General features: G+C 37.3%; 1 protein-coding gene across 10 annotated transcripts in view; it reads right to left on the minus strand.

Annotated features, from left to right (window-relative positions):
* The window catches only part of LOC126747680 (calcineurin-binding protein cabin-1-like), a 67,606-nt gene that overhangs the window by 27,518 nt on the left and 28,452 nt on the right, over positions 1–11,636 (minus strand). For 2 of the 10 annotated variants that reach the window (XM_050456454.1, XM_050456462.1), the window contains exons 7-11: positions 9,773–10,034; positions 9,483–9,718; positions 4,627–5,188; positions 1,658–2,259; positions 914–1,223 (exon numbers count right to left, since the gene is read on the minus strand). The exons of 3 other annotated variants lie outside the window; for them this stretch is intronic. In XM_050456454.1, the coding sequence (XP_050312411.1) occupies positions 914–1,223; positions 1,658–2,259; positions 4,627–5,188; positions 9,483–9,718; positions 9,773–10,034 (1,972 nt within the window). The remainder of the gene's footprint in view (positions 1–913; positions 1,224–1,657; positions 2,260–4,626; positions 5,189–9,482; positions 9,719–9,772; positions 10,035–11,636) is intronic. 5 more of the 10 variants (XM_050456463.1, XM_050456458.1, XM_050456456.1 and 2 more) reach the window with 4 other exon arrangements.

Consider the following 11,636-nt stretch of genomic DNA (forward strand, 5'->3'; position numbering starts at 1 on the left):
TTCTTAATTATTTTTTTCTGTAATTTATTAATTTTGCTTTTTGACGTTTAAGCTTAAATAAATCAAGAACCGGTTAAGCTAGAAAAATGAAACTTATAAGAAAGCTAGCTTAGTATGTTGCCTACTGATCTTGAAAGTTTCGGAACATTAGGCCTCATCAGTTCAAAGTTACTTGAGCCAAGGTAGTCGAGGCATCCGTACTTTCTTAATTATTTTTTTCTGTAATTTATTAATTTTGCTTATTGACGTTTAAGCTTAAATAAATCAAGAACCGATTAAGCTAGAAAAATGAAATTTATAACAAAGCTAGCGTGGTATGTTGCCTACTGATCTTGAAAGTTTCGGAACATTAGGCCTCATCAGTGCAAAGTTACTTGAGTCAAGGCAGTCGAGGCATCCGTACTTTCTTAATTATTTTTTCTGTAATTTATTAATTTTGCTTTTTGACGTTTAAGCTTAAATAAATCAAGAACCGGTTAAGCTAGAAAAATGAAATTTATAAAAAAGCTAGCTTAGTATGTTGCCTACTGATCTTGAAAGTTTCGGAACATTAGGCCTCATCAGTGCAAAGTTATTCTAGCCAAGACAGTCGAGGCACCTGTACTTTTTCAATATTTTTTTTCCAAATTTAATTAAAATGAATGAAGAAGTTCAAGTTAATTCATCGTTATTTAAACGCGAATAAAACATAAACACAATATTGTATACCTCAACGTATACCACGCGGACATTTTATCCGATATTTATCATAAAAGTTCAACCAAAAATGCACACCTCTAACATAAAAATGGGCGGAATTTAACAGTCAAGAAAAAATCGGACGGAGAGACTCTTTAGGCTCGAAGGACCAAACAACGAATGCAAAGCGATCTTAGGCCAATTTTTTCTCACTGCCGAAATCTGACGGACTTACCGATTAAATAATAAATCGCCCTCAATTTGTAGGGAAACCGATCGAACCCTATCGGGTCCGGTAAGCTGTCGGCCTTCCCCGCGATAAAATCCCGGATTTTAGGCAAAATGTCCTGCACCCCAAAACTGGGGGGCATCAGGCCGACTATCCGCTCAAAGAGCTGCTCCAACTCCCCGGAAATCGACTGACTCTTGTACGAATTGAACTCGGGCAGCGTTTCCGGTGCGAAAAACTGATAAAGCAACACCGAGTCCTCCCAGGTGAGCGGTAAAGGGTTAGTGACGTTGTGGTCCACCAGGTGACGAGAGATCTATCCAGTTTACTACCATTAGAATTTTATAGGGTTTAAACACAAAGTTAGTAATGAAATGAAAATTGCATTTATTAAATCATCCAGAGGCGATACACCCCTATTTTTTTTTCTAAGAACCTCTAGTTATTCTACAAGATATTTTATTAAGTCATAGCACATCTATCTACATATGAACTACTAAGTTCTGGGATTCTTACAGTTTAACTTAAAGGTACTTAACTTGGAGGTATAGAGGCATGCGTTATTTTTCTTTGTAACTAGATAATTGGGTCGTTTTGGCTGTGTACGTATGTGACTTGCTTTCAAGAGTTATTTACTTCTGCATAAATTTTTAGCACTATTAGCATATTGTAATTAGAATATAAATAAGTAAATAAATAAATATAAGTTCACGCAAGAATTCTGAGAGTTTGGACAGTTCCTGCTCTTACCTTGTTCTTCTTGCTGGGGTAAGAGTAGAGACAGAAGAAGGCCTGCTCCACGTGGATCTCCATTTTGTCGCGATAGTAAGCGAACCCGGAGTCCAGTTTGTCCACGACCGAATCCAGTAGAAAATGGAGGAGTTCACCGTTGCCCGCCAGGCAACACCCCTTGGGGCCCAAGAACTCGTGGGCGGAAAACAAAAGGGCGATCGAGGGCGGCACCTCCTCGTCCCTCGGGAGCATTTGTCGCTTTTTCAGGGCGTTCCGCTTCGCCGAGTAGATCCTGGTCTCCTCGCGGAGCACCATGTAGTGTAAAACGATCCACGGGGTGACGCTGGACACTTTATGGGAGTTTAGGGATTTGCAGATGATTTTCACCAGGTTTTCCACGAGTCGCGTGCGTTTTTCCGCGGGGAGTTTATCGGTCACGCACACGGACTCTTTGTTGATGATTTCCTGGCAGAAAATCAGACATTTGTCCAGGATTTTCTCCCAAGGGTCCCGGTTCGAGTGGGATCGGTTTAGGGTGGTCACCGCTTCGTTGAGACACTCCTCGGTCCAGATGAAACACTCCGGTAAGTCGGTGTACCATAAACTGTGCATTAATATGCCTGAAAATGTTATTTATTTCCTTTGATTTGCAGCAACTCCCGGTAAGAAAATATCATTTTAATTATTCTTGTTATATTGTCAATTTTAAGCTTTTAATAAAATCAAATTCAATTGGTTTCAATCAGAAAACAAAGTGTCTGGCCTCTCATTTTCTTTTCCACAATCAAAAAATAGAATAACATTTTCCTGCAAATATTCATCATGTAAGAGTATGTACGTTTTAAATGGTTCTGATAAACACAGTAATAAAAGATTTTTTTCAATTTCCTTCTGCAAGAAAACCATGGAGCGAAAGTGAGCCGAATAATTAAATAAAATTAATTGTGGAGTTTTCATTTGCGGCTCCAAGGATCGCAGTATGAAAAATTACAGCAAAAAGGATGTAAAACATATAAAGGGTTTTCACGACATATAACAAGGAATATTTTTGCTAAACTACAGATAAGAAAAATACATAAAAATGGGAATATCAGAGGGGTTCAGTAGTCATTAGTCAAGCAAGTGTTTCTAGAATACTACATCAAATTTATCCCTAAAAAATTCATCGTCTCTTTCGGGAAGTTGCAGATAATAATAATTTTTTAATATAATGGGTGGAATGCATAAAAAGTAGTATATGCTAATGCTTCTATATGTATGTACTACATTTCTAAAGTTTATACTACACTAATGAAGAATTTACTACTCTCTGTAGCATATACTACGTACGCGATACATAGAAGAAGGTGCTATGCTTTGGAAGTATCTACTAGTTATAGTAGTATTTACTACAGTTTAAATGAAGTTGGTGTTTGACAAACTTCGGCCCCAGCAATCAAAGTGTTTTAGTAAAAAATGGCAGTTTTTATGGATGTGCATCGTCAAAAAGTATACAAACAAAGAAGAGAATACAATAATGACGATTTATATCGAAAATTATTTAGGTAATTACCATAAATTTAATAGATTTTTCTATCCCAATCATCTAATCACGCTTTGGTATTTTAGATTTAACAGAGAAAATGTAGAGTGGCTTGGACATTATTTTCTCCAAGATGATAATGAACCGGTGGAAACAAGGGGTGGAGCCCTGTCACCGACTCGGAAAATGGAGGTTTTTTTGAGTTTAAGTTTAGGTGTTTCTAGTAAATTAACTTTGTAATTTGAAAAATGTAAATAACTTTTCTTACAGGAGATCCTGGATGTCAGCAAGGAGTTGGTGTTGATCTAGACGTCAATTAAGGCACTGTTTCCAGAACCTTAGCCCCGTAATCTAAAGCAATTTATTCAAAAAGAAACAATTGGATAAAGTTCCCCAACACTAACGAATTGCTTAGAGTTGCTATTAATGAGGGAGCACGTGATGAGCGAATGCCCAGGGTTATAGGTGTTCTTGACGGTACCCATGTAAAAATAACAAAACCACCTGTTCACGGTGATGAATACGTGAACAGAAAAGGGGTATGCTCAATAAATATTCAAGCTACTTGTAATGCCCGTGAAATGTTTACAAGTGTGGATGCATCTTGCCCAGGCTCACACAGCGCAGAAATGAAGTTGCTGAGTTTTTATTTCGTATGATAACTAACATACCTAATAATTTAAGTTATTGTTATTATTATGATAATTATATACTCAATAGGTACTCATTTTAATAATTAAAATTAATTATGTATCTCTTGATTAGATTTTTTTTTTATTATTCTTGTTTCATGTTGATTCTCGCCTTTTATTTTCTTCTTTTTTGGTTTTTTCTTTGATTATATAAAATATGCTTCTATGTACAATCAAAATCGATTCTGTATTCTGTTTTTGTTCTGTATCCTGTATAACCAAATAAATACTAGGATTAGGAAGCTTTTAGCACAAGTTTGTAAACTTAGCAAATAAAGTATATTTTGACTTTGACTTTGAGTTATGCGATTTCTGTATGAGATTCCATAAGAAAACCTGTAACAGGACCTCAGTAATATATCCTAGGATTTTGTACAGACCCTTTTAGAGACACCCGGTATTTCCACGCAGCATGTTACTCTCTTTTGTATAATCAAACTAAAGCCTCTATTATTGGTAATATTGGTATATTGGTAATACTAATAAAGTATAGAATAATAAATAGACCCCTGCTATTAAACGTTCAGGCTGATTTCCCCAACCAATAATCAAAAATAGCGTAGGAATTAAACTTATTTCAAAAAATACATAAATTTAAAGAAGAAAAAGTAAGATACAAACTCAACATTAATAGAACTATAAAAAAATATATATAATAAGCACAAATCCAAAATCTCAATAAAATTAATGTAAAAGAGTAGTAAATCTAAGCCTATAAAATAAGAAACAGACAAAATTTCAAAATTAAATTTTATTACATCTCTCTGGCTTACCCAACTGTGCCGGTCTTCCCATCGTCCCCACCTTATAACACCCCCCATAAGGGAAAGTCTTCTTCACAATATCGGCCGCCTCCCGATACTTCTTCTCGCTAAACAGCGTCTCCACGCCCTCCATCGAGGTGATCATATTCAGATGCCCGATAATCCTGTTCACCACCCGGCCGGCGACCAGACCGCACCTGAAGCAGTTCGACAAAGCGAGAACGAACGAGCCTTCGCCCTCGCCGCCCTCCCGCCCCTCGATCTGCTCGAGGAGCGTCTCGAGCGACATGAGCGCGAGCTCGTTCTTCCTCGGGTCGTCGCCTCTCGCGTGCAGATACGACTCGAGCCAGCAGACTCGCATCAGGGCGATGTCGTAGTCGTCGGCCCAAGCGCATGCGGCCCGCAAATAACCGACGGCGAACGAGTGCGGAAACTCGGGCGGGTCCGCGCTGAACGTGGAGAGTTCCGCGTGCAGTTGAGCGGCGGAAGCGTCTTGACGTTTGAAATGTTCGTCGCGCTCCGACCAGTTCGGGTCCGGTTGGTCGTAATGGGAGCGGTAGAGCTTGAAAGCCTGTCGAGAAGCTTGTGTAGTCTAAGAACGAGCGACACTAGACCCTACGTCATCGGGAATTGTGACGTAAATGATATTGTTCAGTCAAAGTGATACCATTGACTCCTACTACCATATAAGTCAATTAGACCATTAAGGATGTTTCACACCAAGGCGACACTCACGGTCCACTCATACGGTGCTCCAGGTACGCTCAAAATTGATATAATGAAATCAAATAGGCATGTTCACATTACTGTTCACTGACACCAAGCTCACGCGCATTCACTAGAGCGTCGCATTGAGCGTTGGATTTTATCGTGTCAAGACTTGAGCGCTAGTGTCTTTACCAAAAATGGACAACGTGGACAAGAAATCAATAGAAATTGTTCGTAATAAACCCGAGCTGTATGACCAATCGAACAAGTTATACAGTGATAATGTACACAAAAAAAATATATGGTCAGAAATAGGCATTAAACAGAACAGATAAATACTAAAGATTTATTTTATTAATCTAGAGATAAATAAATAAACAATTTCAAGATATTAAGTTTGACATTTAAATCATATCATTGTGCCAAGGCACCGCGCCTTCTCTTGAAAAAATCTTGTAAATATTTCACTTGTTTGAAAACCCATGGCTGCTGATTTTCCTCCCTGTCTAGATAAATGTCTTAAGGTGTTTTCTATAACTTCATCAGTGTTTGAAAAGGTCGAAACCGTTCCATGACGAATGAAGTTGCGTAAGATACACGTTGTTAAAATCACTTTTTCGGCATATTTAGGCGCTAATTTCAATCTTCTGCCATAAAATCTGAATTTTTGGGTGAGAATTCCAAATGCATTTTCAACTACCGTGCGGGCGCGAGATAATCAGTAGTTAAAAATACGTTTTTCAATTTGATTTTCAATATGAGTTTAAAAGAAACTTTTTTAAGGGAAAAGCCGGATCTTCAACGATAACGTATAGGGCAAGTTGCTGAGTCCCTGGTAGGTTTGCATCATCCGGAATATCAAGTGTATTTCTTTCAAAGCGCTTTCCGAGATTTGAATTTCCGAAGATCCCTCCATCACTACTTGGCTTTCTAAGTAACCCGTGTAATATTTAAAGAGCTTAAAACATTAGAAATTAAAAAGTTTTACAGCCGTATTCGGCATCTTAATCTCTATTAGACCTCTTTTAGCTAAAAAGCGCTTTTAAAATCAATTTGTCTTTATTTGACATGTAAACAAAAATAGAAAAACAAACAGACATAATCAGCAACCGTTTTTACACCTCTTTTAATTAAAAGCGCTTCTAAAAATGTTTTTTCAATTTTTGTTTACATGTCAAACAAAGACTGACTAAGACAATGAAAGGTTTTAAAAGCGCGAATATGGCTGTTTGGGTTTAACCTATATTCTGAAGCCTGTTTTTCTTAGCCGATGAATGCAAGCAGAGATGGATGAGTTTGCGAAGTCAGCATCGCAAGGTTCGTCAGAAATATACTACTGTAAGTGGCCAAGCAGCTATCGAAAATGGAAATTTGAAGATATTATGTAATTTTTGGAGCCCTACATGTAGGACAAAGAGTGATTGTCATCAGTAGATTTGGAGGAACAAGAGAAAAACGTTGAAGAAAGTGAAGAGGAGACAGACACTACTAAAAAGGGAGAACTGGAAAAACAATCAGCTCAAAATATGGAATCTCAACCAGTACCTGGATCTTCCAAGCGATCTCTGGACCATAGACAATCTAATCCAAGAATAGATCTAAGAACCCACAAGAGGCAGCTTCCTCAACCGTAATAAAATATTTAATTGAAAAAAAAGAAAGTGCGGACAAAACGCCACAAAAGGATTCCTTGGATCTCTTTTCTGAATCAATGTTGAAAACTGTGAAAACCTTCTCTCCTATAGATCAGCATCAAATAAGGGGCCAAATAGTTAATGCAGTATCGCAGATGGAGGCAAAATATTTGATGCCAATGCCAAAATCTCGGCACCCTTTACCTCAGCATGGCTGTCATAGTATTCAGGTACAAAATACAACAACTGGAACAGACTTGGTGTATTTGGAAAATACAAGCAATCGTTATGTCTCAACCCCAATCACTTCACCCGACCCTGGTTCATCAAATTCTGGTTGCTCCACATACTTTTCACAGTTTTCTCCTGAACAATATTAATTTTTTCTTATATATTTCATTATAATATAGAACTTTTGTTAAACTATTAAAAATAAAGGACATTTTCAACTGAAAATACGGTCATGCTTATTTTTCATTTAAATGATGGAAGGTTTAAATTGAAAATGGCCAAGTATTGAATTTACAAATTGTTTCTGCTTTAATAATTAAAACCCTTATTTTTTTTTATTAAAAAAATATATCTACATACCTTAAACAAACTGCTAGTTTCTCTCTTGGTGAGATTGCCGCCCGAAATTTAGTATCCTGTTACCACCAATTATTCAAAGCAACATTTCGAATCGTTCTTTTGGCATCCTAAAATACTGGAAGAACTTAGTTTCGTCATCAACTAATTGCGGATATAGTGTATGAAATTCCCCTTACGTGGATCTGTACTGCAAGGAGGGATGTATACCCATTTTCTTTTTGATTTTGGCTCATCTTCATCTAACAGCAAGGCGATCAACAACAACTCTTCATCGGAAAAAATCATTTTATCGAATGAAGTTTACTAGCATGCACCTTCGTTAGGAAAAATCAGTGATCATAGTGTGAACACGCACGAATCTTGAGCGTACCTTGAGCATCGTATGAGTGGAGCGTGAGCGTCATCTTGGTGTAAAACAGCCTTTAAGCTCCAACGTTTTAAATAGGTAATAAAGGGAACAGGGTCGGCTTGAAAATGATTCTGAATGAAGACGATCGAGAGTCTCATGAGTGTCGAACAAAGTTTCGTCAGGGTAAATTATTGGTTGTATTGTTTTGACGTTAAATATCATCACGCCATTCTCGCATTCGTTGAGACTTATACTTAAAAACCATTTTAAGCAAAATGTTTCTTAAGCTAGATATGCTACAAGAAATATTGGCTTCGTTTTGTTCTTAAGGTAACCTCTGTAGGTATTGATTGTTCTTCATACATCTGATAATGTTTTCTTCTTAATATAGATCCAAATCACTCTGATCCACACATTTCAAGGAGCCGGGGTCGCTTCGCTTTCTCCTGCAAATTATGTACTTCCCTGTTATTTCCTTAACTGTAGTCAAAGTTTTTTTGTCATAGCACACGTCTCGGCTGCAGCCTCAAATAATACAAAAATGTTTACCAATCTTTACTATCAAGAGATTTTAATAGTCCTATGGTTGGAACCTTTGGTGTGATGCTCAAATGACGAGACAGTTTTACCACTAACCAAAACTCTTTGAGTATAGGAGGGACCCATGTAAAGAAAGACAATGAGTTGACTAAACAGGATTTAATGCATTTAATTTTTTTTGCCTTTTGTACATGATATCATCGCAATAATTATTCAAAATGTCTTCATCCAACCTGTATACACCGATTTAAACGTCGCACGTGATTTCGGCGGACTTGACTAAATATTTGATACTCGTTTTCAATGATTTCAAATGCTGTTATAATTTGTTTAATGTTCTGTTTCTACTGGAGTTCCGTAGACCAATGACTTTACATTGCCTCACAGGAAAAAATCTAGCGACGTTAAATCGGGTGACCTAGAAGGCCAAGAAACTGCTTCAACTCTCACGTACTTGTACAAAAAATCATCAACAATGCCTGCCCATCCGTTGACAGACCAACGTTGCTGATGTTGAAAATCATATCAGCTATAAAATTTTTAAACTAGTATCGGTCAAAAACCACGTGAATTTCTGAAGCTGTTGTACCATAAAATTTTTTTAAAAGATACTCAGAGATTTTTGCCAACAGTCTGAGTGGCTGCGTTTTACAAAAAAGACGCAAATAATAGAATTCGTCGATTATGTCAACGTCAATATTAACGGGTGATTGGTTGTCAGTCATTTTTGATTTCAGAGCTGTAGCAAGTACAGATGTTTCAAAAACTTTAAATTTATGAAAAGATTTATGCATCGAAAGATGAATGAGAAGGTTTTGATCCAAGTCTCCTTCCAATCTGTTCTGATTTTAGTATTTTTTTTATTAATTAGTAACACTAATTGATTTGCCCGGTCAACATTAGTGTTCCATACTCGCTCGTGTCCAAGCTACACACTATTATCATATCATGTCACAATTCGCGATAACATAGGGTCAAAGTGTCGCTGGCTGTTAGTACATTATACTAGAGGTTATTGAAGAGGGATTTTAGTGGATCCTGACCTGTATGTAGAGCGGAACGAGCTCCTTGGGCCATCGCACCTGCCAGAGACGCGCCAACCCAAAAACTAAATCTTTAACGAGTGCGACAGCGTGGACTTTGCTTCGCTCCCGGGTCCAGAGCTTGCGCACATCCTCAGACTCCCGTTCGGTGCCGAAATAAGCGTCTGTGACCTGAGGGCGAAGCGTTTGCGCCTCCTCAACTGACACGTCGTACAGGTCCTTCGGTTCCTCCTTGCCTAAATATGCCCCCTTGTGAAAACCGGACTGTTTAAACGCCTTACTGAACTCACCCCCCAGAGAGACGACCTCACTTTCGATCGCCCCCGTTTTTAATAAAGTTTCCGGGATGATCCGGTTGAGGGCGTCCTCGACCGTGACGTCTTTGTTGCTTTTTTTCGGTCGTTTCCGTTTACTGTGCCAGCCCCAGATCTGTAAGTCGGAGAGTACGTCGCGTTTGCGCTTTTTTGTCGCTTTTTTTTGGTTGGCGTCCGCGGTGTCGCCGGCCTGGTTGTCGTCCGTCTCGTCATTGTCGATTTCCATGTTGGTTTGTTCCTTAAAAAGGGCGGGGAGGGCGGTTTTTTTTTTAAGGGGGAGAAATGTGGCTGTCGGTAGAATTGGTGGAAATATGGTTTCCTAATTGGTAGTTTTTAAATGAAGACTCTAACCCTAATAGAAAAAAAGTTGACCCCGAAAAGCAAAATTTTCCATAGTAAAAAAACCAAAATTGGCCAAAATTTGAACTTTTTCTTGGAATTAAAAGATGAAACTTGGCAGCCTACTAAGAAATATGGTTTCCTAATTGGTAGCTTTTAAATGAACGCTCTAACCCAAATAGAAAAAAAGTTGACCTCGAAAAGCAAAATTTTTCATAGTAAAAAAACCAAAATTGGCCAAAATTTAAACTTTTTCTTCGAATTCAAAGATGAAACTTGGCAGCCTACTAGGAAATATGGTTTCCTAATTGGTAGTTTTTAAATGAAGGCTCTAACCCAAATAGAAAAAAAGTTGACCTCGAAAAGCATTATTTTCCATAGTAAAAAAACCAAAATTGGCCAAAATTTGAACTTTTTCTTCGAATTCAGAGATGAAACTTGGCAGCCTACTAGGAAATATGGTTTCCTAATTGGTAGTTTTTAAATGAAGGCTCTAACCCAAATAGAAAAAAAGTTGACCCCGAAAAGCAAAATTTTCCATAGTAAAAAAACCAAAATTGGCCAAAATTTGAACTTTTTCTTCGAATTCAGAGATGAAACTTGGCAGCCTATTAGGAAATATGGTTTCCTAATTGGTAGTTTTTAAATGAAGGCTCTAACCCTAATAGAAAAAAAGTTGACCCCAAAAAGCAAAATTTTCTATGTTAAAAAAACCAAAATTGGCCAAAATTTAAACTTTTTCTTCGAATTAAGAGATGAAACTTGGCAGCCTATTAGGAAATATGGTTTCCTAATTGGTAGTTTTTAAATGAAGGCTCTAACCCAAATAGAAAAAAAGTTGACCCCGAAAAGCAAAATTTTCCATAGTAAAAATACCAAAATTGGCCAAAATTTGAACTTTTTCTTCGAATTCAGAGATGAAACTTGGCAGCCTATTAGGAAATATGGTTTCCTAATTGGTAGTTTTTAAATGAAGACTTTAACACTAATAGAAAAAAAGTTGATCCCGAAAAGCAAAATTTTCCATAGTAAAAAAACCAAAATTGGCCAAAATTTGAACTTTTTCTTCGAATTCAGAGATGAAACTTGGCAGCCTATTAGGAAATATGGTTTCCTAATTGGTAGTTTTTAAATGAAGACTTTAACACTAATAGAAAAAAAGTTGACCCCGAAAAGCAAAATTTTCCATAGTAAAAAAACCAAAATTGGCCAAAATTTGAACTTTTTCTTCGAATTCAGAGATGAAACTTGGCAGCCTACTAGGAAATATGGTTTCCTAATTGGTAGTTTTTAAATGAAGACTTTAACACTAATAGAAAAAAAGTTGATCCCGAAAAGCAAAATTTTCCATAGTAAAAAAACCAAAATTGGCCAAAATTTGAACTTTTTCTTCGAATTCAGAGATGAAACTTGGCAGCCTATTAGGAAATATGGTTTCCTAATTGGTAGTTTTTAAATGAAGGCTCTAACCCAAATAGAAAAAAAGTTGACTCCCGAAAAG

Source organism: Anthonomus grandis, chromosome 19 (genome assembly GCF_022605725.1).
Source record: "Anthonomus grandis grandis chromosome 19, icAntGran1.3, whole genome shotgun sequence".
NCBI lineage: Eukaryota > Metazoa > Arthropoda > Insecta > Coleoptera > Curculionidae > Anthonomus > Anthonomus grandis.